Below are 27,810 nucleotides of genomic sequence, written 5' to 3' on the forward strand. Positions count from 1 at the left end.
TGCTATGTACAACTGTTTATTTTTGATTTGCAAAACATCTGACAAAAATAACATTACATAAACACCAATTTATAATAGAAAAAAGAAGATCTTTGAAGGAAAAAAAATGAGACAAAAGATAAATTGCAATTACAATAGAATTTAGGTGACTTTATTTTTGATAATTGCAGCCATATCATGCTGACCTATACACAGGCAGTGTATGGCTAGTAGATTCATCAGTATGCATGTGTTACAAACATTACATTAAGTGCTTTTTGTTGGTTCAGGCATTTCTTTTAATTGAATGTGGCATGATTTGGATTCACAATGCAGGGTTAGAATTCAATGCCAAATTCAAATTTTATTCTCGTTATTTAAAAAAATAAAATCAATACACGTCTGACAGATTACTAAGTGAGAAGCCGACCTCACACTCAGACAACCCTCCCATTGAAATTGAGCTGGGGAACATTTGAAGCCAGCTTCATTAAACACCCTCCCCTGCATTAAAAGGGTCATATTATGGCACACAGCTCAGGGTCGATGTGACCATGGCCACATTGTTCCGTAGTATTCACTGATTAATAAAACTCTAATTTCATTCAGTGTTTACCTGAAGCAGTTTGACATTAATAGAAAAAAAAAAAAAAAGGTTTTATATTAACAAAAGTGAGTAGTTGCTCTGTTAAAATGAAACACGGATCTGAATGGAATTAGTTTTTCACCCTAATAAGCATCACTACGTTACGTATTTTACGTGCGTGTATTTCAAAAGACACAATCGTCCAATGAGGTTGGTCGCGCCGCCGTCACTGGTGGGAGGGGCGGCCGACCTTTGGATGATTCCCGCATCATGTAGTGTCAAATAACACACGACTAGGTGATGCTTGTGATAATAAAAGCAGCATTGCATGGATAATGAGGAGTTCACCCGCCTCCTGATTCCCCCTCGTTTGACCAAACATTGGCAGGGAATGATGAAGGTGTGGGAGCAGACTTTAGGACAGGAGGAGAGGTGAAGAGACAGAGAGGGCACAGAGGAAATAAGAGGCCGAGGGGAAGGATCTACAGAGAAAAAGACCACGCTAACAGTACCGAGTGAAGCGCAAACACACCCCTCGTTTCTCCTGCTGCCACAAAGTCTTTCAGGTTGTTCCGTCCACGCATCCGCATTCACTCCTGTTCCATTCACCCTTAGTAACTATAGGGACATCTACCTTATCTTTATAGTTCTTAAGGGCAAACAGGAGAGCTTTGAGGAGCAAGTACGGCTGCGTAGAGGGGCACAGCAACGAGATTAATAACATCTGTTGCTGAACACTACATAGATATCCCAAAGACGGAGCAGAGGGACAAAAATGCAGAGAAGGACGTCACTTCTGGAGTTAATGCAGCCTCATCCTAGCCAGTCTGAGCTCTGTTGGTCAGAGTGCAGGCACTATATTAAAAAAACACTCCTGGTATTTTGTGCGTAAAAAAAAAAAGGCAATGTTAAGTCTGAGAAGAAAAAAAATATACAAAAAAAACCAAAACAGAATGACTTCATTAGCTGGACTCTCCCAAAATCTGAGATATCTCTGAGGTAATCATTGAAGTATGACTCATTAGACAGCAATAAATACCAACATGAATACAAATATTACAAAAAGTAAAAACAGAGGCAAATGCTTAATACTGAAAAAAATCTGAGCTAAGAGAGGTAGGTATTTTAGGTAGATTATGGTGTACATCCATTGTGGACACTCCTTTTTTGTAAGAACTACATTAAATTGATTCCATTACAATCCCTGTCCTAATGGGAGGAACAAAATAATCAAAAATAATAATGATAATAAAAAGAAAAAGATGGGAGATAGCCGACTGATCTCTATGAACGATATACATGTTTCTACAGACAGGATTTGTAATGGCAACGGTTATACAAAAATGTCTACTAGCATGATAAACTGTAAAGCTTGCTGGTGATAGTGTACCATGAGTTGCTGCAGGCATTGTTACTGTTGTTAAGTTGCCGATTTTGAGGAAATCTCACGGATAGATCCTTCTCATTTGTAGTGTAAATTTCCACTGACATATGGTTATCAAGTTCCAGTATTTTCACAAACACGATGCAGCGATTCAATTCATGGAGGCTGAGCAGGCGACCAGGGTGAAAAACGAACAAACAGGAAAACTGCAAGAATGTACCATATTTAGATTTAACTGTGTTTTGGGGGAATTTAATGGGGAAAATGTCATGTTACATTTTCAGTCTAAAAAGGAAACAGGGAATTCCCTTCTTATCACGACGCCTTGAGTCAGAATTCCCCCAGCGCGTCACAAATATACTTTTTCAATCAGCAGCTTTATGATGCATCCTTAACACTCTTTCCTGTTTGGTTTTCACCCCCCCATCCCTCCCCCCAAGAGCAACTCCTCTTTTTTTTATCCTATCATTAAATGGCGGGAACTCTGCTCCCACTGTATTAATACACAAATCAACACTGCATCACTATCTCAAAAAAAGAAAAAAGAAAATAGAACATAATCAAACCGATGTCTACATACAAGAAGTATGTACTCAGAGAAAAATCAACATGGAGACTCTTCAAATCTTCAAAAGTCAGTGTTCAGTAACCAAGCACATCATACCCCTCATCAAACTAACATACTAACATACTATACATATGAGTGGTACTGCCTACAGACGCTCGAGACTCGACTCCGCAAAGTTCAATCGCAGCAGGGACATTGTGGGACATGTGTATATACACAAACACACACAATATAGTCCCAGTGATTTCCAGGGAGAAAATCTAACTTATAATGATTTCATCAATATAGAAACCTCCCCCCAAAAAAGCTATCCATGCTATGCAGATGAATCAGTGAGTCAGTGAATCACAGTGATAGCTGATGATCACTGACAGCGAAGAGTTGGAATAAAGCCCCAGTGACAGAGACTGGACTTTAAAAAAAAAAAACTGAACAGATTAAAGCAACTACTGTCAACTTCTCACAAAGCAGTTGTGAGAACACGTCACGTTGAGCTCGACAACAAAAATATGCACACTCTGCCACTCTCTCTCTTCCTCTAAGATCACAGAGTTACCCTGGGCTGTGGAGATGAAGGAAGCTCTAGTTCTGACACAGGAAGCCCGCGGGGCCAATCACAGGAACCGTTTTAACACACGTCTTCTGACACGCAGCAAATAGAAGACAAAGAATCTGTTAAGACTTTTGTGTCGTCTCTGAGAAATTTTCCATTTAAGCCAAGTTGCTTCTCGTAAAAAAAAACAAAAAAACATCCAGCGCTTGGCAGGGATTATACTCAACACTTCTTTGGGGGGAGTTGTCTTCATACGTATATTAAAAAAAAGTCATATCATCTCATTTAACTTTACCAGAATCCCATGTGTACGAAGCCAAACATTACTGGCCTCTTAACCTAAAAGAATTGAAATTCTCTCGGCAGTTTGGTTTACAAGCCATTAGATGCTGTCTGATGAAGCATAAGCCAAAGATGACTGACAGCGGAGAGTATAGGCATATGAGTTCATATCATACACAAGCTTATCTTCGGAAAGCCATAGACAAATAGCATGAGTTTAGTAGATTATACAATGAGATTACCCAAGGCTGTGGAGTCATCGGTTTGATGTACTGTAATGCATCAGGTGTATAACTAGCTCAGTGGTCTATATGGCTTATATTAGAGAGCAGCACGGTATGTTTAGCTTGTCCTCTTTCGGAAAAATTAAAATTAGTCATATACGTCAAAACCCACCACAACACAAATAATAATCTGACTGAGTCAAATACACAAGCAATCCCATCTGAAGCAATTTGTAGGTCACTCTCACCAAACGACATTATCAAAGTCAAAACAAAGAGCATAGTGTTTTAGAACATCAGGATAATGAATCCAAAAAAAGGGTCAATATTGTATTTGCATATATATTTTAGAAAAGAATTTGCCTTGAGAAATATATATGTAGCCCTATGTACAGCGACGGACATATTACATACAGTATACATATATGTTGTGTATATGTATATCTATATATATATATAGAGAGAGATATATAAATATAGATATACATATACTTGGTATTTACACAATGCAGCCACTAGAGGGCTGCGCAGCATACATCATCAAACAGGAGGGCCTGGGTGTGAAGGTGCACGCACGCCGCCACCACAGCCAGGCCCCCAGACATTCTAGAAAAACCACTTCCCAGTCAGAAACGAAAGGGGTGTGATATCTGTGGAGGTCTGAAGCAGCTTTCCAAGCCCTCAGCCCGCCGAGCTCAATGTTTACTGAGGAGGAACAATTCATGGAATTGTTTCTTTTTTAAGGTGAAGTAACGTAGAAAACACAAAAAAAGCAAACAACTGCCATTACATCTGTAGCTATGCCAATTCAGAGTAAGGTAATGCAGATATATACTGTTTCAACTAAGACAGGCCCCCCCCCCCCCTGCTTTGGCCTCCGTTTACTATTCCAGTTAGATTTGGCATTTTAGCCCTTTAAAAATCTGTGATAATATAGATGCTGTATATCAATACATAGGCTTGAGTAAAAGGTGGTATAACAGTGCTTAGGATACATGTGGCAGCAATTAACTATATACAGGGAAATAGACAATTTGAGCAAAAAGGAGAGAAGAAGAATGAAAATCAGTTTCAAAAGAGAGAAACAAGCCATTATGCAGGCTTAGTTTGATTGACAGTTAGCAGTGTAAAAGTAACTAAAACACTTAGTGGCTAATTCTCACCTCAAAACCTGGCACCCCAAATTCCTATCAAAACCTGACTAAAATTACAGACTATGCTCTGACTGCGGTATAAACCTGTGTAATGACATTTTCCTTCATAGGCTGTGAGGCTAGTCAGACAACTTGCTCACACGTTGAGAGGCTGCACGTGTGAAACGACGCGCGGTGCGACACTTTTTTTTTTAGTTTTAGGTACTGGAAGCTTTTTTTGAGAAAGTAGTTGACCATACCTTTGGTGAAAGGTGAAAGGCATGTGTTTGATTTGTATACAGAGTCATTTACATATGCTGCCTTTTGAGAGAAGCAAATGAAAAACAAAATACAGATATATATTTATATATATATATATATACTTTTTTTCTTTTGAAAACATCCAAAAATGTCAAAGTAATGTGCAGGCACTGCTTTTGCACTGATAAACTGAAATGTCATCTGTACTGTATTTAAATTGATCCATGTAAAAGTTACTGTTTCACATAGGTGATGTAAATATAAAACAACCCCAGTAAAACCAAGAGGTAGCTCAACTGAATGGCTAGATGAATAACTGAGTTATGTATGTTGTGGTGGTGCGTGCACGGCATGTGCACACTAAATGTCCTGGCATTTGAAGCAGCTGTTTGTTGATTTTTATATACAGAAAAAATACTGTATATAGGCAGAAGTTGTATGTATAGGTTCATTTGTATTATATGAAGGTCCCTTGTTTACTGAGTCTCTTAACACCTGCTCGCTCTCCACACAACCTTGGCCTTTACACCAAGAGAGACTTCTTTAGACATGACACACACACATGAAACCACACACCCCACATGCACACACATACGCACACACTCACACTCCCCCTCCACACCTCCATTTAGTCCACTCAGCACATTCTCAGCTCCCTCCCTCCATTTTTACCCCCAGGGGTCTCGTCTCCAGCTTCCCCACGGAGGTTTGATCGAGACGGGCATCTAGGAGACCTCGCTGCCGAACACTTCCAACACCAGCGGGGTGAGCTGCATGCTGTGCTCAGGCCGGAAGGAGAGCGAGCGGTACTGCTTGGAGTGCTCCTCGTTGAGGCTGCGCAGGTCGGCCAGCTTCTGGATCATCTTGGCGTAGAGCAGCCGCCCCGCCGGATGGTGAAGCTGGATGTAGGCCTGCAGGGTCTCCGACAGGCGGTCTTGGAGGGCTTCGATCCGTGCATGATCCTGCACACCTGGGCGGTCTACAGCAGAGGAGGAGACAGTCTTGTGAAATTTTATGGTTCAAATAAAATGTAAAAAATAACTACCACTCAGTAAAGGCCCAAAAGTCCCTTAAATTCAATCAAGCTCCACCAAATTTCATGCACTCGTTAATATCATTCCCCTAAGTGTGATGGATTTTTTTCATCCAGATCAATAAATCATTCTCTGAGAAACTGGTGCAAATGTAGAAAAACGTTCTATATCACAATGTTAAAAAAAGAAAAACAATTCCTGGATCCGCCCCTTAATCCGGACCCCCACCAAAAATGTAAAGGGTTCTTCCCTGATCCTTCCACTAAGTTTCATGGAAATCCAGTCAGCTGTTTTTGTGAAATCTTTCTTAAAAACATAAAAACAAACCAACCAAATGGACAGGTGTAGAATTGAAACGCTGCTGTAAAACCAAGGATTTCAATATCCGTGTTGACTGTGCAATAATAATATTTATCCTGGAGTCCAGTAGTAACTTAGATAAAACTGTATGATCTTTGTGTTTGTATTTCTACCATGCTGGTGAGGTAGCATGCTAATTTTAGATCAGGCCAAGCACATCTATGTATTGTTAATGAGCTGCCTCATATACAGAGAGGGATGCAAATATACACTCGGTTACACATGCTTGCTTGCAGCTTGCATAGCAATACATGTTTAATATATACACTGTATTTCCTGCAAATGGATACTATATACACAACTACGTGTTCACATAGAAGCTAAACCAATGAAACATGAAACCCCTCTCGCAGCTTATGCCTGTACGTCACTGTGATTGATGTTGAGTGACAGATGGTAAAACTGCTTCATATATTATCGAACCAAAAGGTTTCAGTTGATCTTTTGCAATAAAAAAAAATCATAATGAACATATTCTCCACTTGGAGAAAAAAAAAAAAAAAAAAGAGGCACACGTGTTCACTCATGCACAATTCATGACGACCGTTCCCTCCTCCACACAGTCGGATGCACAGTACCTGGAGAAAGCAAACAGATGGCCATCAGCATCACATGTTCCTCCTCCTGCAGGTTGAGCTTCTTCAGGCCCACCTGGAACTTCACCAGCGGCTCTAACAGCTCCAGAGTGTGGCCCGCTGCGGAGGAAACAACACATCGTTACTGCCTGTGCAGCTCGTACAACTGGCTCCACAGTGTAACGCAAGAGAAAGGCCCTCCAGGGAATGTTACCATCCCACTTACTCATTAATATTTCATTGAGCCTCATGGAATCATCTCTGGTGAGGGTTTTCCTTTGAACGTGTTCTCAGGTCTGTTAGGAGCTACTGGTTGGGAATTTTGTTGGGAAAATTTGAATAATGATCGATTTATATTCAATTTCTCACGCAGGGTTGCTTTTATGTAGATGTGTAAATGAGAGGCACGCGAATACTGATCAGAAGTTTTCTTTGATGTTTATCATTAATGTGCCTCCATTTTGTTATTTTATGGCTGGTTATGAGGTGAACCATGAGGCTTTCTGAGAACTGACAACAGATTTATTAATTCTTATTGAATAATTGGCAATGGTCTTGTACAGTTATTTAATATTAGACAGTGATGCAGTTTTGATTTGAAAAGGTTGGGGTTAACAGCACAGATTTTCTAGAAAAATATGTTTTCGAGTATTTCAAAGAATCACTTTGACCAGTGCAGGGATGTTCTAAAAGAAACACAGCTAAAATTAAAACTGCACTAGCACAAGCATTTCCTTATGAAAGTTTGAGGGAAAGGATCCCAAGTGAAAGAGCATAAAAAATGATGTCGTAAAACTTTTTTATTACCGCGCGAGAAACGTCTGTATTAGGATCATGCCTGATGTCATCGACATGTATTTTAGGACAAGCGTGACAGAGCTGCCTCTCCTTGTCCCGACAGTGGTTGTTTTGTGTCGCAAGCAGGTCAGGAGTGACATTCTTTGGTTAATCCCAGAAAGAGGGGTTTCTTGTTTAAAAAGGCATATGAAAGCCACATCCACTAAGACTTCTGCGGAGTTGTTTTTTGAAGAAATACTTGCATTAGCATTCTTTGCCTACGGGTGTGTACACAGGCCCACAGGCAGTAACATTATCTGTCCTCTCACAGTAATGATCCTGTCACCTCCTTAACGCCTGGCCGCTTCCTTCGAGCTGTGATCAGAAGCGTTAATGTGTAACATGAGCATCTTTTCTTCAATTATCAGCTGAGCAGAATGAGTTGCCAAGCATGAATGTGCACGGCCACAAACACTGGCATGTCGTCACAACAGCTAAACTGTACACGTGGCAGCGTTTCACACTGACCTTTGGTGACATCACTGATCTGGTATTTAAAGTCAGGTGCACCGCAGCTCCATGACATGTCCTCCAGGTTGAAACTCTGATTTGAGCGCAGCATGATCACCTCGATGGCGCTGGACTTGAGCAGGGCAATCTGGTCTTCTGCAGTCAAATCCCTGCAGGGAAAGAATTCATCTTTTATGTTGGTGTACTATAAACAAACAGCTCTTAAAATAAACACAATAATCTTGTTTTCATTGTCAGACATGGCAGGAAACTGATAGAGCAGCAGGTAAACAACAGCGAGAAGATTCAAACCTGGAACCTGCCCACTCTGCATAAATGTGTCAGTTTATCAGTTGTAGAATTCATTTCAAAGGATTGTGTTCATCAATGTTTTACCCACTGCAGGTTCAAGGCCAGTCACAGACGTTGTCAGATATACGGCGGGCAGAAAGAAAAAAAACATCCAAAATGTTTTTTCTGTTTGCTTCCCCCGGTTGTGATGGGCTAGCATGTACAGATCTCTCATTGGATCAACATCAGTGAAACCGTCGCCGCTTTAAGCATCTTCACTGTCACAGTTAAAATCCAGCAATGTTATGAAATGTCTTTAAATGTTCATGACGTGAAACTAGTGGATTAGCAGGAGCCATGAGCTGGAACCTGCAGATCTCCGGGGGAGGTCTGTGGTGTTTTTCAGGGCTTTGGGAGCAGATCATAAGTGGAAGAACATTCCAATGGTAATCCGACCACGTCCATCACTCGCTGCGAGTGGGAATGACAACTTTCAGGAAATACAGGCCCCTACTCGTTTTACTCTTGACTTTGGGGTGACCCCTGAGACACGTAAAGCTTTTGTCTCTGTCAACACGCTGAGAGACAAACATGTTGGAGGGCAACGGTTGCCATGTGTCAGGGAGGAAGGTGGGGAGGCAACAATGAAAAAAAGCCTTGGGGCACCCATTGCAATTTTAAGTTAGTAGTCACAAATAACGTGTTTGCTTTTTATCTGAGAGGTATTGCCTTCTCCTAAATATCTCAGACTTTTAAAAAAAGATCACATGCTATCACATGGTCTTAAAAAATGTGTGATCACCAGATAAACAACTTGGCAGTGTACGTGCAAAGCAGGTTACTGCTCAGTACGAGAGAAGGTCAGGCAATCACCTACTAACATACTTTATGGGCCAAATTTCACAAAAACAACATGACCAGGGCATATAAGCTTGTCCAGTGAAGGAACAAGACGACATAAAATAATTTTCCACAATGTGTCAGCTATCTGCAATAATAAGTCTATCAGTGATCTATGGCCTTTAGACCACAGCCATCACTGTGGCACAGTATCGACTAATCAGGCAGAAAAACAAGTCGGTGTACAAAGTCTTCAGCAGACATTTAGGTAAAGAGTAACTCTGAGACATGCAAATAAAAAATACATGAGGTCTGAAAGTTCATCGCCTACATTTGGGCAAGAAAAAGATTTTGTCAGACTACAACAGTTGGTTGCATGAGCAGCAGTATTCTGAATGCAACCAAAAAACCTGATCGAAAGGAAGTTCTCTGCCAAAACAGAGATGCAGAGAATCAAATGTTCACCCTCTCAGTGTTATGTTGGCTATGAGCAGCAGTAGACTGCTCAATGAAAACTGAAAGTCAGGAAATTAACTTTTAATGCAAACCAGTCCAGAGTAAGACTGAAAACAGAGCTGACAACTTCCCATTGATGTATAGTAATGCATAGTAAGTATGTCTTCTAACCAACATGTTTTTCTTGCCGACTTATATAGGGTATGTTGCTGGCCTGTGTGCCTACAAGTAAAAAGTCCAGACAAGACATGCTGTTTCTGGGGGACATCAGTTATAAACAACACACATGCACGCAGACCCACCTGAACCCAGGGATCATCTTGGCAAATCCTATGACCTTTTGGATGCTGTAGGAGACCAGGTCAGCCAGGTGAGGCAGCATGGAGAAGCTGGAGCCCTCCTCCTCGCTGGAGTCGGGGCTGCTGCCCTGCTCCTGGTACATCATGAGCAGGTTGTTGAAGTTCACTTTGGTGTCTACTGACTCTGCAGCGAGCAGAGTGGAGACCAGGGAGGGAAAAACATGAGACGAGAGGAGAGAAGAAAAGAGGGAAACATTTTCATACACCAAGCCCAAAAAAAGTCATGCTATATTCCTCCAGGAAAACACACACACACACATAGTGAGGGAAATCATGAACATAGAGAGGGGGCCTGTTGGCAGACAGGATGATCTGAAAATACGTGAGTGCCAGGTCAGTAGAAGTGAGATGAAAGCTCAGATTACAGCTCTGGCATCATGTGAAGCAGGCAGAGCGAGATTGGGTTGTTTTGAGTCAATTGTGTGTGCTGAGTGTTGGAAGCAGGCCACGTGACCGTGTCCCTCGCTGTGTTCGCTCCATTAGTGACGGATGCATTAATGAACTGATGTTTACTAGTGGTGGTGTCTAGTCAGGTGTCTGCAGGGTACAGGTTATTCACAGGATTTCCACTGGATTCTCAGTAAAGCAACATAACAGATTATATAAGCCAATATTCAAAGAGCTGAACTGGAAAAAAATAGCCGTCATAAGTCGAGTATTAACCCTTGATTCACTGGAGGAAAACAGGTTTATTATGAGAGTGATCAGGCTGCGTTTTCTCTTGAGTTTAAAGTGAAGCGCTCACACCGTGTGTCTCTTACCTGGAGAGTGACTGAAGGAGTCAGAGGAGGCATCAGACAGAGAGTGGAGGGACGCGGCTCTGCTGGCGCTACGCGTCACTGGACCCTCACGCACAGGAGGCTAGTCAGACAAGAAATACAGTCACTAAAGTTCTATATGTATAGATATAAACTATATATAATCTAATTGCAATTTCATCAAATATGTGCAATATTTCTCATGTCTGTTTACATATCTTATTTATCTATTCATTCAATATCTGTAATTTCATCCAGTTGCCAACAATATCCCAAGGTCTGTTCCACCCATATTTATCTATTTATTCTTAAACCTATATTATTACTATTTTTTACTTTACAGCTTAGTTTTAATACCCACTCAGGAAACCATAGTGTTATAAATAACGTTCCTGAGCCGGATGCTATTTAATTTCGTTCTACTGTGCACTTGTCTTGTGTGTGGTGTGAAGGACAATAAAGTGAATTTTGATCTTGGATGATATTGGAACATTTACATTTACACAGTAAAAACAAGTATCTTCACAATGTCTATTAACATGCAAAGATAGTGTTCATTGTTGTGATTCTCATTTAAAAACAGAACCTGCAGCTTTGACGAATATCTGATCGAGGTTGAATTGCCCAATTTAAGTGTGGCTGTGTGTGAAATTTGTGCAGATGGAAACTAGAAAATGAATTTCCTAACAGAAATGGATTGAGGGACGGCTGGATGGGAGATTTGTGGAAGAGGAGTAAAGGTGATACAGAAATAAATTCTTATGTGAGGAATCAGAACATTGAAAAGCTGTGAGTATCCCAGACAGGGCACCACATGAAGATGTAAATTCAAATAATATAAATTATTGTTATTTTATGGGACTTCAGCAGCAATACATTTGTCAATATTTGTCTAGTAAACGTAGCACTGTTGTATCTTACATTAGTGTTTATGTTTTCTGAAATCACGTTTAAATTTTTGTGTTGATTGACGCCAACAACGGCCACATTGAGACACGCACCCTGAAGCGGCAGAAGTCAGAGTAGGAGTCGTCATATGTTTTGTGGTGAGCCTCCACCAGCGTGGCGATGACCTGACTTTGCTCCTCAGTGAGTCGGGGTCGCCGTGCCTCCCTCTCCGCTTCGCGCTGGGCCTCCTCATCCTTCCTCCGCTGAATAAGGTCCTTCTTCCTCTGCACTTCCTCATCTGTCAGAATGACTGTGGGGGGGTGGGGGGGTCATAATGAGTCAAAGAGGGAGAGAGGGTGTTGGAATTAGACAGGAAAAATAAACTTTCAGGAAAAAAACAGAGGTGAAGGAAACTGTTTTGTGTAAGAAGGTCAATAATAAAACATTAGGCACAGGAAAACAAGCGGAAGATACAAAAACAGCGATGATGACAGAATACTGGTGTAGCATGGATACTGGTTAGACTTTAAAGCTTCTCTGCACATACTTGTCTTTAACATTGTGATGACAGCTATGTCAATGTGGTGCTGGGTGGAGGGGGGTTGTTATTCTCTGGAGGAAGAGAATGGGAGGGGACAGGTCCATATGGAGACCCCGCTGCATTGAACAAATGAACGCATTGTCTGTGTTCTGCCCGCTCCTTGTTGTTCAAGCCACTGAATTAGCTCATAGAGTCGGAGATAGGGAGAGAAGGAGAGAACTGGGTCTCAACAACATGCTCCTGTTTTTGCAACAGCGAGCGCTGATCACGAACAGTAAATCGCAGCGTCTGTGCCACTGCTCTTGCGGTATTCCCAGAAACACCCAAGGGAAAAAACATTCGCCTGGAAGCGAGAGGCCTTTGCTCAGAAGTGGCCCGCGGACAATATCCGGATATCAGGAGAAAACGAGAAAAGATGGACCTGCTATTTACAGACCATGAAAATAAACAAGGCAGTGTGGAAAGACGAGGCCTCACTGGATTGTACATAACAGCAGGTGTCTAAACTTCAGATGGAGTATACTTACTGTATACAATATGGGGAGCCTCCGTTAGTTCAAACAGAATGTGTAAACACTCTAATGGGGGCAAAGACCCAGAGACACTGACCCCAGTCCAAAAATTACATAACATTTACAAGAGGGACAATAGGTCCCCAAGAAACTGCGAAAAACAGTTGTGTAAATCGTACTTTTAATCCCAGAGAAGGAAACTAGATTGTAGTTTTAACAAGAAACACAAATGCAAATTAAAATAATGCACATACAGTAGGTAAAATGAACATGTAAACTGACTAAGTGGGAGGCTGATCCTGGGTCAGTTCAGGATATAACGTTAACTCATATTCCGAACCTCCAGTTTAAAAGAAAACTACTGGTCCAATTATTCATTTACAAATGAATCATGGGATTTATGATAAGAGTCATAAACTGAACCCAAAGGGCCAAACAAGGACAGAGAGCATCAATAACTTCACTAATTGAATGCATGCAGTAAATCACACGGTGTAAGGTTAAATTGTTGCCCTGAGGACATGTGGGTCACCTGTCATACTTACACTCTTTCATCATGCCAATGTCCACACAGCGCTTGAGTCGGCATGCCTGGCAGTGGCGCCTGTTGTCCTTGGTGATGGTGCAACTGCCGTTGAATGGACACGTGAATGTGGCCTTGCGCTTCATACTGCGCCTGAGAAAATCATGTAGAGTTTTTTAAAAGACACAGAAACGCAGAAAAATAAAACTCTGCTTGTAACAGTGTTGACAACAGATGTGTGCATATAATTAGATTTTCAAAAAAATAACAACGTGACAACTTTGACATTGTTTTGCACAAACATAATAATCAAGGTAGAACTGGATAAATATTTTTAAGCCTGGAAGTGAGTGAAGCAGCGAACATATGGATGAGCGCCAAGGAATCTAGCGGTAAGTGATGAATCTTGCCAAACAGTGATGCAAAGCACAATGATTTAGTCAGTGATGGACATGTATGTTTGAACATTAGTACACAGATGTGAGCAAGCAAACACACACACGCTTGGTGAGAGTCCAAATAAGGGCCAGCTGAGAGACGAGGAAGGAGATTATTAAACATCAGTCTTTTTTATCCTCTCACTTTAAATATCAACTCTTCTGAGAGGAGCAGAAACAAACGGATGAATACATCAGCCGCACACAAGCCGGCAGCATCACGACTTGCTCCAGTTTGGTTTTGGTTTGAATTGGAAATGTGTGTTTCTCAACGAGCAGGTAGAGGCCAAGGCATTAACTTCAGGGCTGAGCTCATTTGTATTCTCTACCTGGTGCCTGAGCGTCAGCATGGACAGGAATGTTGCCAGGTTGTCTGTGTGTGTGTGTGTGTAAAATCTTACATAACCGTGGGTGGCAATCACATTTAATGGGTGTGTGAGTGTGTGGGTGGCCATTATATATGCAAGTTCCCATCAGTGTTTGTATGCTAACGTGTACATGTGTCAATAAGTTGGTCAATATACATCTTTTTTTCATCTGGGTTGTATGAGCTATTGTGCTTTACACAGTCTACTTAGTGTGGGTTAGATATGTTAATATGTGTCTGCTTTGCATTGCATCTGTGACTTCACTTTTGCATTTCGTACCTGAAAAAACCCTTGCATCCCTCACAGGTCATGGCGTTAAAGTGGAAGCCGGTGGCTTTGTCCCCGCACACGCCGCAGATACGCGGCATGTTCCTGTCAAACTCCTCAGTGGCCAGAGAGGATGTACTCACAACCGTGGGCTCCATCACTGAACAGATAAGAAAGAGAGAGGGAGAAAAAATATTATTAAATCAGCTCCAGGTTATAGAAATTTTCAGTTACTTTGCCACCAATAAAAAAAAAAAAGGAGTAGAATTTTAGAACATTTTATTAAGTTATATCCGTTCAATGCTGCACTTCACACGCTATCATGAGGTTTTTAAAATGGATTTAAACTATTGTGATTGTCTGTGTAAAAGACCTGCGCAGAAGTGAGACGCATATCTTTTCATCTGTCTCCATGCCAACCAAACACTGCCCCTTCCTGCAGAACAGATTCCGTCCCGGTCTACCCTTTGGAGGTGAACTCTACTCCAGTGTTTTTGTCCAGGAGCAAGGAACCGGAGCCTTATGAATCGAGTGGAAAAACCCTTGTTCCACTCCAAAATGCTGGATCTGGGTTACAATTGATTACATAGCGCTCCGAGTATCTATTTCACTTAACAGCCTCATGAGAGGGAGGGGAAAAAAATGCATGTCACCGCACGGCTAGCATCCTCATAAACAAACAATCACTGTCCTTTTCACAAAGCTCCTTTCTTATTCCTGTCTTTGCTTCCACTGTACAGTCAAAGCTAAGCAAATGATGGAGGCAGGCAGAGAAAGGGGAAGCGAGGACAACTAAACCGATAAAAACCCCAACAAACTCACAAATCAACAGCCAATACGGTGAGGGCCCATGCAGTTGAATAATTTAAATGAATTTGACAGAGCTTTCCATAATTCATGTGTAATTAATGAAACTCTGTTCTACCTAAAAACCGTGTACACACTCTTGTAAATTCAACAGAATAGATTATTTCTCTTGTTGCTGTTTTTCTACAGCAGTGACCATCATCATGACCAGTATGCCTCGAAAACAAATTCTGTTCCTGGCCAATTCCATTAACGGGATATGTAGTCCTTATTAAAACAAAAGGTCAAAAGAAGAAAGGAAACAAGAGGCTCCAGTCATTGCCTCAGCGCTGCAGGCATCATGGACAGCGGTGGCTCAAGCATCTGCAGCATGTGGACGTCTTGTATCGCAGCACCACATGCTTCAATGCAGAACATCTGATACAACCACCACTGTGGTACGCTCAAACAGTATGCATGCATGCAACTGGAAGTAGCACCAACTGGCAGCGAATACTTATGAAGGGAACTGAGCAGATGGGTCCCACAGACCTCTGATAAACGACAGAACACGGAGAACCTCAAAAGGTCATGGGGAAAACACTTGAGATCGTTTCGCTTTGTCTTTGGGTTCCGGAAGCAGTGAGTTCTAGCATGTTGTTGTAAAGCAAAGCAGGAGTTAATTTGTCAATATATATAGGAAAAAAACAGATGTAGTTTGTTAAATCGACAGTGTTAAGTGTTTGCACCGCTTTGCAAGCCACAATAAATAAAGGAGATGCACTTCAAACTCAAATAGCACTCAGTAGAACACATACCTCTGCCAAGTTTGTGCAACAGTCCCCTTAAATTCATTAAAGCAGCATCATATTTCACACAGAGATATCAGTCCTCTAAACGTGCCTGATTTTTAAAAATCAAGATCCATGAATCATTTTGAAAAATCAAGAATATGTTGAAAAACATCCAATCTCTCAATGTTACAGAAAGTTTAAAAAAGAAAATCCTGGATCCGTTCAGTAGTTTCTGTGTAATCATTATCACAAACAAACATGCAAACAAACCCCCAAAAATCGGAGAGTTTCTTTAGATAAAGAAATATGGAGCTTAAGGGTAAGAGTCTGTGATGTAGCATGTGTGAGTAGTATGCTGTAAGTGCAAAACCAAACCAAAAGATGACACAAACAAATGATAACACAACCATAAGATAACGTAACCAGAACACAATGCTGGGCAGGTGGGGTTTAACTAATCTTGCGGGACATTGACAAAGTGTTCTAGCATACAATCATTCCTCCTCAGCTCCAGCCAATAGAAACCCTGCAACAAAACATACAGCGGAACAGCGACAAAGGCCTGTGGCCTCTATAAATACATTTTGTGCATCTCTGCACAGAGAATGTGCTAAAATAGGTAGAAGCCATGTTCTGTTTTACTGTACAAACTGCCTCTAGTGACAGATTAGGTGATGGTGTGTCCTGAACTCTCCCATTTTGCCCCCAACCGGCCCTGTCTTCGATTCTCTCTCCCACCTTTCACACATCCCTGGTCTTGAGAGCAGAGGTAAAGTGCACATGTCGGGTCAAAGGTCTTTGAAAATGGCATACCAGTGGATAATTGCTTTAAAGTAATTCCTTGTCCTTATGACAGTGTTACAATAGAGTTTATCCAAAGACACATCAAGATAAGGCCTCAAAGGCTGTTTACTATATGATAACAAACTTGCCATGCAGGTGATGCAATATGAATGGGCACAGGTTTTAGATTTCAAAACACTCACACTCTGTTTAGATGCCCTACTGCCCACAGCTATATAAAGCTTAGCCCAAAAGGAACAGAGTTGAATTGAACATTTCTAAAGCAAACCAAATAATCCCATGAAAATATTGTCTTCTGTGATTGGGGTGTCTACCAAACTTCCTCAGTTGCAACTTCTTGAGTATCACGGTCTTTCAAAAAACCTGTTTTTGTGGGAAAAACAACTCCCTTCTGCTGTTTCAACATGTGCTCCTAACCTTATCTGCCTTCTTTCTTCCAAGAAAATGATTATTTTGGTGGTTTAGTGGTGAGTGTGGTTGTGAGGGGCTGGCCCACGAACACGGAAATCATGGATCAGGTAATGTGAGATATCCTGAGGAAAATAAAAAGGTCTGGTACATGAGGTCCATTCTCATGTACAATGTTAAAACAAGGAGTACTTCAGTGCTGCTGGACATTTTGACTGGTGCCAGATTACCAACCACTAGAGAGCTGTGATCCTACCGAAGCACTTAAAAGTAAAAGTATTTGGGAATTAAAACATTAAATCCTTTAGGCAGGTCTGACACATTAGCCACAAAATACCTAATGCTACCATGTAGTGAAATGTTGCACAATATAATTAGGGACAGCCTTTTAGAAAGTATGACATCTGTTCTCCAACGAGCAGGCGGACTAATCCCAGCAGGCGTCCACGCTCATCACTCACTGTGGAAAAACACCCAATCACCTTACTATATCATCAACTGATCAGTGAGGTCGGTCCTCTGTGATTGCATTCAGCCTTGACAGGCCATTACAGTAAATGCACAGTGGTATTGAGAGAGCTCTAAATAATGCATCAGGTTATTAGACCAGATCTGTGCTCATTCCGGACTTGGGCACGCAGAGCCAGGGAGATGGTTTTGAGCTTCGACTGAACGTCTCGCTCCTGGGCGACACACATACTGTGTACAGCGTTCGAAAGCATCAATCAAATCTGGCATTGTTGAATTAATGCAGATCAGAATACTACTCATCTTAGTGTGTTACACTGGCAGAAAGCCTAAGGACAAAGCAGGGACTCTGATTTCTAATTTGCTTACCAGGGACAGGCAAACAGAGTATGGATTTTTTTTTACCTGACGGCCAGCTAATAGAAGTTGCAATTTATCATTTCAACCTCTTATAAGAAGCATCTACAACAATATGCTTGTATATTGTAACTAGATTATTGTAGCAATCACTGCCATGTGTTTTGACTGAGCCAATGCAGCAGGAGGGACGTTATTAACTGCCTTATACTGTAATGGCTTAATAACTTGGATTTGAACAACTTCTGGAGCAACGACTGTCAAACTCCACCGTGTCTGGACTGAAACCCTCAGGTGGTATACAGGATTTGCCGTTGGCTGCAAACAGAAGCGGCATCTTTTTTAGTACAAACGTGACGTTAAGAAGACACTGAGCTCACAGAGATACAGCAAGAAATTAGCTCACTGGATTTTTCTGTGGATGTTTTACTGGAGCAAATCATCAGATTGACCTTTTCCACATTTACTTCTCCAGACCAGATTTGTCAAGCAACTGCCGACACTTTCAGCATGTATTAGGATGTTTCTCCAATTTAATTAATACTAAGCCAAACTAAAGCAAAAATATTTATATATATATATATATAGCAATCTAATAAATGTTTAAAATATCTGAATTATGTTGATGACAAAAGACAGATGGCTGAGGATCTATTTCACAGGATGATGCGTTTGGTCCACTGGATAAGAAAGAACCATAATATGTAACTGTTAATGAGTAATATCATAAGATAAGGTTATCAATGGCACTAAAAATGCATCATCTTTTAAGTCATATCTCCAACGTAAAATTCAGGTAGCCGCTATAAAAAATGCTTTTAATAAATTAGTATTAACTTTTATTTGATGACTTTTTTTCTATTAAGATCCCTGATCCTGAGTTGATACTTTCTAACAGAACAGGAACTACTGGGGTGTAGTTTAAACTACAGGAGAACATGAGCTTTAGGGGAGCAATGAAATCTCTAAATAACCAATTTTTCCTTAATAACGGCAAAGAAATTTACAAACATTGATTTATTCAACTTGTTTGACTACAAAATGTGCACCATTTTTATTATTGCAGCTTTACATGTGTTTAATACCTTAAAACATGTAAACACTGTAAATATCTCAATAATAAAGTCATTATTATTTCTAAATGCAAAAAAAAGCTCTGCACAGTCTATTTGAACAGAGAAGGTGTCTAAAGGACCCAACATATGATGCTGGTTAAGTCCAATAATGCTCGTCACTGTTGTCATGTCAACCATCTGAATTTTGTAATACTTTTGTTCGCACACATGGTCTTACATACATTGTTAATCCAGATGCGATTTAAACAATGGGAATTTCTTACAGCGTTGTTAATGTTTGAACTTCACGGTTATCTTTCCAATGATACTAAAATCATAGTGAGATAAAGAGAAGTGGGTCATACAACTACATATAGCACTATTTGCTAATAATTATTTTAAAATGTAATTATTTAATTAAATGTGATTATAAACTAAAAACAGAAACATTACCAGAAAATTGAAGGCTGAACATTTCTAAGTAAGATTTGAAGATGGTTATGATGTGCATCAACACACTGATACGGGGCGTTGAGATTGACTGTAACATTAGGTGTGTTTTAGTCAAAATGAATGATCACAGTCAGTGACTGATGCAGGGTTGTATGTACATTAAAGCAGAGTTACTGGGGGTATTTAAAGTAGTTCATCTCAGCCACATGACTCGTTTGAGTAGGAATAAGCTTCCACACGCTTAAGGAGACAAACCTCTTGAACATGAACAATCTTTACAAGATCATTAGGACTGTCAGGTTTGGATTATGTAAAATATTATGAAACTCTTGACCTCAGACTTGCAAAATCAATATTTTTTAAAGTCTTTAGAATGCCCTAACCACAATAAGAAAATGTGTGTATATATTTGTGTGTAGGTTGGTTTATGCATGAAATTCATTTTTAACATGTATGTTTTCATTCCACCATGATTAACACTATGTGATCTCAGTTTGTGCTAGATAAATTAACTTTATTATTATAATAAATAAAATAAACTACATTAGTGTTATCTTTGCTAATGTAACCGTTTTGCAGAAGCACATTTACTCTGGCTTCTGTTATCTTCTCACCACTTCGCTATTGAGAAGGTCATACATGTTTTCAATTACACCTCACTACAAAACGAGTTCGGATATATTTTCCTCCATCGCTCTGTGAATGGCCCGCTTGCTGTTTGTGGTCACAGAGAGAAAGGAAATGCCAGCCAACGGGCGAGTGAGTGAGGGAGGCCGGAGAGACTGCAGCCAGGGAGGAGTGGGAAGGAGGGAACGCTGGCTGGAGAGATGGAGTAAAACCGATAGGAATATATACATAGATACAGCGAGTAGGGGAGGGGTGACCTCTTTCACAGTGACTTCCTTTGTCACAAAGATACGACAGAAAAATTGTGTGAGTAGAGGTTGCACGCAGCAGTGGGCCCGAGTGAGGCCGTCCACACAAACAGTCTGTTTTTGTTATTTTAAAAGCATGGCTAAAAATATGCAACTTCAATACACGTCTCATCTCCGACAGGCCCTCATTTTGAAAAGCATCAGTGGAAAAAGCAATTAGCTCTTCATGTTAGAATAGTTGTGATTTATTTCTGGCGTTGCTGCTTCACTCCCATTTTTAAATCAAGGAGACGATTTTGGCACGATACGTTGTTTGTGACCACGTTTCATTGTCACAGTGAAATCTTTGTTGGCTGCCCGGCTAAATTTTTATATATTTGATATTTGTACATTTAATCTTAACGTAAGTTTTTATTTGTCAGAAACCTTCAGGCTCAAGGCTCATCTGTGCCACTTCCAACACATGGGGGTGGCACAAATGGGCGGGTCACATGAGACAACACCGCACCCTCCTGCTCACCCAATAAATAAGTACGGGACAGTTAATCATTGTTTTTTATGGTTTGTTGTGGAGGATAAACAAAATCTAACTATTTGATAACTAAGACAAATGTTCTCCTTTCTGATTAATCTAATGATGATTGTCTGCATTCAGCATTAACATTTTGGTACATTTGAAAACACCCAACGTGATTTCAAAAAGCACAAGCTGACATCTTTAAATGTCTTGTATTGTTCAACCTTGTTTAAAATAATAAAAAGGTATTCAATTACAGTAACATTAAACAGAAAAACCTCATAAGAAAAAATGTTTAACTAGGAAATGTTTCGCATTTTTGACTTAACTATTGATTCTCACTCATTTCCAATTGATTGAGTCATTCATTTGAGGCTAATCATTTCAATTCCAATAAAAGGGACAACTCTTTACATAATGAAAATAAGAATGGATCACGTAGTGTAAAATAAGCCCTTTCTGAATCAGTCAGTTACAAAAGAAATAACCATTAGACGATAAAGAGATGAAAAGGAGAAGCAGATGAGACGACTGGAGTTTGGCAAAGCGAGACACACGCAGCGGTGGCTGATGAGCAAAGAGATGAGGCCTGCTGTAATTATGTGCACCACCACAAACTGACTGCAGCTTGTCATTTTAACTGGGTGGTGAAAGCTGCAAAATAAAGACATTACCCAAATTTCAGTGGCAGAGTTTGGCTAAGAGGTTAGGGAGTTTCCCCTTCTTTTACCTCAACACACGAGCTGAGAAAGAACACATGCTACTTAGCATGCAGCGGAGCAGTGACTCATCTTTTCCTCTTTGATTTATTCACATCATGACATGCACGCGTCTCATAATCCCAGGACTGACGTTATAGTCGGTCCCAGGTTGGATTTAAAGACGTAACATTGTTGTCAAAAGTGTCAAAGCTTAAGAGTGGATAGGTCATCGATTCGGATGATAAATGGTCTGGTGGTGCTGTTGGTGGTCTGGACTGAATTAAAAATCAACATGTCTGAAAAAACACTTATCTTGTCATATGACAGAATATCTTTAAAAACCTGAAATTTAACCTGCACAAAACTGGAGATGTAAATAACTAATTTAATGTTTCATTCAGCTGTATGCTACTAACCCTAAAGTGTGGGTTGCTATCATTGTTGTATAGCCTGTATAGGCTCAGGTTAAACCCTTTGAAAAACAAATGCATATAGAGAATGAATGCCATATAGAATTATTTTTATTATCTAAAAAAGCTTTTCAAAACAGTACTTGCCATTGGCAGTACAGTGCAACTGCTGCTGTGGAGCAGCTAAGAAGAAGTGATTTATGGGAAATTTGCAGTTTTTTCTGGGTGAAACTAATATACATTAAAGACATGGAATCGGATAAGTCGCATACTCACCGTTGCCCTACCCAGCATTTTCTGCAGTATTGGAGGCATTTCCAATGCACGGTGGATCTATATCAGAGCATCTAATAAAAAGTCCAGTGATTAACACGTGTCCCAAATGGATGCCTCTAACTGGCACCTTCTAATTAGCCAATATTAGATATCAATTGAATGAAGTCTTGACTACAGATGGTGTGACCCTGATAAACTGAGTTAAGTGCTAATGTGAGAAATAGTAACACTTCATGTTGAGATGTTGCATGAAGAAATCTGTGTTTCTGCAGCATTGACAGTATCAACAGGTCGTTTGTGCTTCTGTAAGATATTCATAAAGACAGACCATGGCAGGAGTCCAGTGCCACTCATAAGGTCACTTATTCCCCTCTGTTCTACTCGCATTTTCATTTCCAGCTGCAACCAAGTATGTTCTTATCAAACAGGAAAGTGGCCATTGTATTTTTTTTTTTTTTGCCGTCAGGTGCCCTATTACTTCTAAAGGAGACATAAATGAGACCTCAGCCGTGACAAAGATTTGGAGGGCGGCCCAGATGTTAGATTAACTTTCATCAAAGTCAATATCAAGCGATTATAAAAACCCACCCTCCACCGAGGCCCACCATCCAACAAACCTAATTAAGTGGTGCCATTAGTGCTCGGGCGTTGAAATGAAATGTGATTGAGGACAGGGCAAGATAAAACAAAGTGGGTAAAGAGGTGGATCTAGACAGCGCTTCAAGGAGGGATCATTTTAACTGCACACAGACGTGCAGAAGAGAGAAAGGAAAGCGGGAAATAAAAAACCTCTGGCATCACGTCCCAAGAATGTCAGCAATGGGCTTACAGACCACATCCCAACACATAAGAGTCAGAGTCTGAATCACATCCAGACCTATAACAGCACTGGAAGAAAGAGAGGGATCGCTGTGGAACGCCTGAGTGAGAGAAGGAGGCCCTCTCTGACAGTCCAATGAGCACCCTCCATCAATATCACATGACGCAATCCCACAAATGGTTCTGAAATTGTTCCATGCTGCCAAAGGTTTCTCTTAAAGGAAAAAAAAGAGGGAGAGTGGGAGAAAGACATAAAGGAGGAAAGAGAGAGAGGAAAAGACAGGGAGAGAGAGAGAGAGAGAGAGAGAGAGAGAGAGAGAGAGAGAGAGAGAGAGAGGAAAAGAAAGGGAGAGAGAGAGAGAGGAAAAGACGGGGAGACGTTTTGGAGAGAGTTGGGAGGGAAAAGGGGAGAAAACATAAGACGATGTGTTTTACTGCATACCTCAGGCCGGGTCACTACGAGTACAGAAGAGACATAAAACAAATCAGATCTGGAATGACCCGGGCTGCACAGAGAACTGGGCTACAATAGAAATACATGATTCACACATATAGAAGCCCATCTTAGCCCACAACAGAGGCAGAGGTGAGGGTAAAGAAGAAACATTTTAAAAAGGAGGAAGGTGTGGTTGAAGAAAAAAAAGGACGATCAAAGCAAACAAGATCTGAGATGAGTGAGAGGAGAAGTTTAATTCAAATCTGCTTTGTGTTTAACACAAAACAGACAATACAAGCGGAAAACAGATAGAGGGGATGGAACAATGGACAAAAAGAGACAATGTGGGCCCAACAACAACAAAGACAACAAACTGAGTCTGTAATGCAGCTAAACAAGTGGCTGAGCAGACTAGTCCAGTCCTGTCCCTTCGCTTCCCTCTCTCTCTCATTCACCCTCCTGCAGCCTCCACGGGTCTATTGCATGCTCTTTCCCTATGATCACAGGGAGCATATTACAGCAGCAGTAATAGCACATGACAAGGTGACCTGTGCCCCACACAGGATGGGCTAAACTGGGGTGGGAGGGGGTCCCATGTCCCGTGTCCAACCCTATGGTCTCTGCCCCGCTCTCCCCCCCTGCCCAGGCCCCAGCGCTGGCCTGCAAGGGGAGCGAGAGAGGCAGTGACGGCAACCTGCCCCCTTATGCTGGGCCCCTTGCTGGACTCTGGAGAGGGGAAAGAGACGAGGCAGGGAGAGGCCCACTCAAACACACACTCACCAAAAGTCCTGTTGATATCTATGCTGAATTTGACAGAGAAAGTACATTCTCAAGCAACACGGAGCGGCGCACACGGAAAGCCAAATGTGGACAGTTCCCGGACACACGACAGACATGTGGGTGAGGTGGATGCAAATGCACTTAACCCAAAAACCAAAGTTATATAATCTCCAATAATTGCTAGATCCATTCCAGGAAATACAGGACAATAGTGACATTTGCACTTTTAAGAAATACTCAACTTTTGTAAGGCACTTGTGCTTTCAAGTTCACACATAATCAATTTATACACAGATATCAATACTGCATAAAAGGAAAAAAAAAAAATTCACAAAAAACACCCACTGTCCTAGATATCAAACAGTGACATACATTTTGCTTTCCCAGAAAAAAAATTCTGCATTAGTCGCGCTCCATATACAAACAAACATTACCTGTGTGATGTGTTTGGCTTCGATACCATCAACCACAGGAGGTAAATGAGGACCCAAAAACATTAGGGGGAACTTAACACTTCATTAGTCTCAAAGGCAGCTGAACATATGTGGCAAACAGCACGCATGCACAAACGTACATACAAGTGGGTCTTTACAGTAAAGTACAGCAGCCTCTTTCTTTCTATAGGGTTACATGTGAGAGGAAGCAACCAATTACTGCAGTCACGAAAGGGGGTAGGGGGCCGGGTACTTCACTGTATAGGAGACATAATGGACTGTACCATCACCACAGCACACAGCTCCATAAACAAGCTGCCATGGTTATAGTCAATAAAGACCAACCAAGCTCATTTCGTAGTTTCCCCATCGCAGGTTTATAAACAAATTAACTGGAAAATTATTCAAACGCATGCTTAGCCTCATGTCTCTGGCCCCTTCCCAAATAATACAGGCTCTAGGAATATGTTAATATATTTATACTACTTGCTGTCAACTGTATCTGGTCCCTTCAGATTATTTAAGCGATAAGCAGCAGAGAGAGAAAAGCTGGAGCCTGTTTAAATTTCAGCCATGAGAGAGACAGGGCCCTTGTAGTAATTAATGATGTCATTATCAGCCCATGGCTACGGTCTACGTGACTATGAAGTGCGTGGTTAAGGTGTATAAATAAAAACACTTTTAACTATCTCTACCATCAAATAATCTAGTATATGTATATAGTAAAATATAACTTATTCGACAAACATATTTAACTGTATATGCATATACCCATATACAACTAATTCTACCAGCCATACAACTGTGTGAGTAAGTGAAAGTGACTCGATACATGCTCAGATGACTGTAATTGCATGAAATCAGTGCGTTACAGTCTGTTGTAAAAAAAAAAAAAAAAGAAAAACGCAGGTGAGGTTGTAGTGATACTAATGATTTAGGGGGATTTAAAAAAAAGCTATATTATACTTGATTAATTGGGGCTAAAAAACACACTATACATAAATCAATTGCATTCAATATATATATAGATATTTTTCAGTTCTGCAGACAACAAAACTTTTAAAAATGTATTCACGTGCGTGTCGCAGTAACCCATAAGTGCGTCACTAACCCTTTTTTTTCATGGAATATTTACAGTTGCTCGTACATTCACTCCTCGGGTTTCTTTTCTCATGCGTGAAGGCAGTGACTGGATGCAACACAACCTGAGTGACACACACATGTGAATTCAGCCATCCTACAAAATCCTGTGCAGGATCGCGTTGGACCTGAAAACAACAGGTTGTGACTGCACAACCCTGGTTATCTCCGCGCATGAGAGCAACACAACAAAGTGCACATTGGCAGGTGTGGGGGGGGGGGGAAGAAGACAAACATCCTCACCTGCGGTTCTCGCATGCCCTTGCACAATAGGCGAGACTCGAAAACCTCTCTTCACTTTATCCCAAGTTGTTAATCCTGTTCAAAACAACAGAGAGAAAAATGGCATGTCGCAAGTCAGTGAGTGAGCGAGTGGGCCTTTACCCTAGTACCTGACCTGCTGCAGCTCTGTTTACGTAACTCTCAACTATTTTCACAGCAACATACACACTCAGTGCTAATCACCACACAGCAGTCAGACAAGTATCTGGAGATTAAATTACACTTTTGTCCTCCTGAACCTCCATCTTTACAACAGGAATTACAATAACTCCAGGTTCGACTTTCGCATTAGTCCCGTGCACGCGAGTTCCATACCTCAGCTCAACTTTTCCCCCATCAACACCGAGTTGCATGTAATCCTCTTCAGTCGTCGTCCGCCGTCGTCTTCATTCTCTCGCAAAGTGTGTCCGCTCCATGTTGTTGTCTGGGCCAGCTCTGGGACCTCAGCTTTTTTTTTTTTTTTTCCTTGTGGGGCCAGTGAGAGGACGCTGTTGTACCCGGGGGGGGGGGGGAAACTCAAGAAATGTGACTTGTGGCGGAGAAAGCGTCAGAGTCGTCCGCCCTTTTCAGACGCTGGCTCCCGCAGCAGCAGCAGCAGCAGCGCTGGTAGTAGCTAACGTTAGCGTGGCTGCTTTAACCCTAAAACGCGGCCCCAAGTTCAAGCAGCTCTACTCACCGCCCTGCGGAACCGCGGGCTACGCAGGTCCGACCGAGGCGCTGTGGGACGCGGCCGTCTGTCAGCGGCGGGCGAACGCCAACATGGAGAAACACTCTATCACACCTACGGTTGTCCGACGAGCAATATCCCTCCTTCTTCAGGACCCAAATAGATGGCCATTACTTTCTTTGTTATGCACCGCCCCTTTCTGAGGACCTCTACGGGAAAAGAGGGATTTCCCACCCAGCCCCTCTGCTGGCCAATCGCGGGCGAGCTCGGCGTGTCCCCCGCGTCGCGATTGGTGGCGGTTCCGCCCAGCGCGGCTCTGAATGGCCGGCCGCGGTGCTCGTACGGCGCGGCGACGCCCCTCTCGTACAGGGGTGTGTCGTGACGTCAGAGGTAACGAAGAGGTAAACAACTTTGACCGCGTGAGGTTTAAAGCAACACCCGTTTATCCCCCGGATCTCTGAAGCAACGGGAGGCGGTGGTGGGGGGGTCACCCTGCGAACACCACCCGCACGATGTGGCGGCTCATTGCGGGGGAGACCGTGCCAGTGACCCGCTGTTCTCTCACGCACCAGAGCGTCTTTGTTCCGCAGACACTGGGAGCAGAATTTTAAAAAACACGAATAAACCACAACACCATCGATGGTGCGCAGCTGCAGCAGCAGTGGGAGCTGAGCGGTGGCCTAGATTGTTAATTCAATGCATTTGCCTCCATTATTCCTTTGACGCTCCGCTGATGTGTGCAGTGAGGCGGGTGTATCGGAGGGGTGTGTCCGCTCTGCAGTACAGTGGTAGGCTGGGAGGCGATGCCGCTGCATGGCGATGTTGCCATACATTTGCAATGCATGAGGAGACATGGCGTGTGTGGGAGCTATAAATAGGCGA

At 41.7% G+C, this 27,810-nt stretch overlaps 1 protein-coding gene across 1 annotated transcript; it reads right to left on the reverse strand.

The window, feature by feature from the left end:
* LOC117761317 (vitamin D3 receptor B-like) lies at window positions 1–27,810 on the reverse strand. The gene is made up of 10 exons (XM_034585075.1): window positions 26,577–27,810; window positions 26,223–26,297; window positions 14,479–14,626; window positions 13,417–13,547; window positions 11,932–12,128; window positions 10,934–11,033; window positions 10,116–10,296; window positions 8,245–8,396; window positions 6,943–7,059; window positions 1–5,949 (listed from the first exon to the last, which is right to left on the reverse strand). The coding sequence occupies exons 3-10, from the start codon at window positions 14,622–14,624 to the stop codon at window positions 5,696–5,698; spliced, it is 1,278 nt and encodes a 425-aa protein (XP_034440966.1). The 5' UTR covers window positions 14,625–14,626; window positions 26,223–26,297; window positions 26,577–27,810; the 3' UTR covers window positions 1–5,695.

This window comes from Hippoglossus hippoglossus, chromosome 5, assembly GCF_009819705.1.
Source record: "Hippoglossus hippoglossus isolate fHipHip1 chromosome 5, fHipHip1.pri, whole genome shotgun sequence".
Taxonomy (NCBI): domain Eukaryota; kingdom Metazoa; phylum Chordata; class Actinopteri; order Pleuronectiformes; family Pleuronectidae; genus Hippoglossus; species Hippoglossus hippoglossus.

Coding starts and splice junctions, on each gene's coding strand:
- LOC117761317 (XM_034585075.1), bottom strand. CDS start 14,624: ATGGAGCCCACGGTTGTGAGTACATCCTCTCTGGCCACTGAGGAGTTT. Junction 13,548..14,478: donor GGATGCAAGGGTTTTTTCAG/GTACGAAATGCA, acceptor TGATTTTCTCAG/GCGCAGTATGAAGCGCAAGG. Junction 8,397..10,115: donor AAGATGATCCCTGGGTTCAG/GTGGGTCTGCGT, acceptor CTTTCCCTGCAG/GGATTTGACTGCAGAAGACC.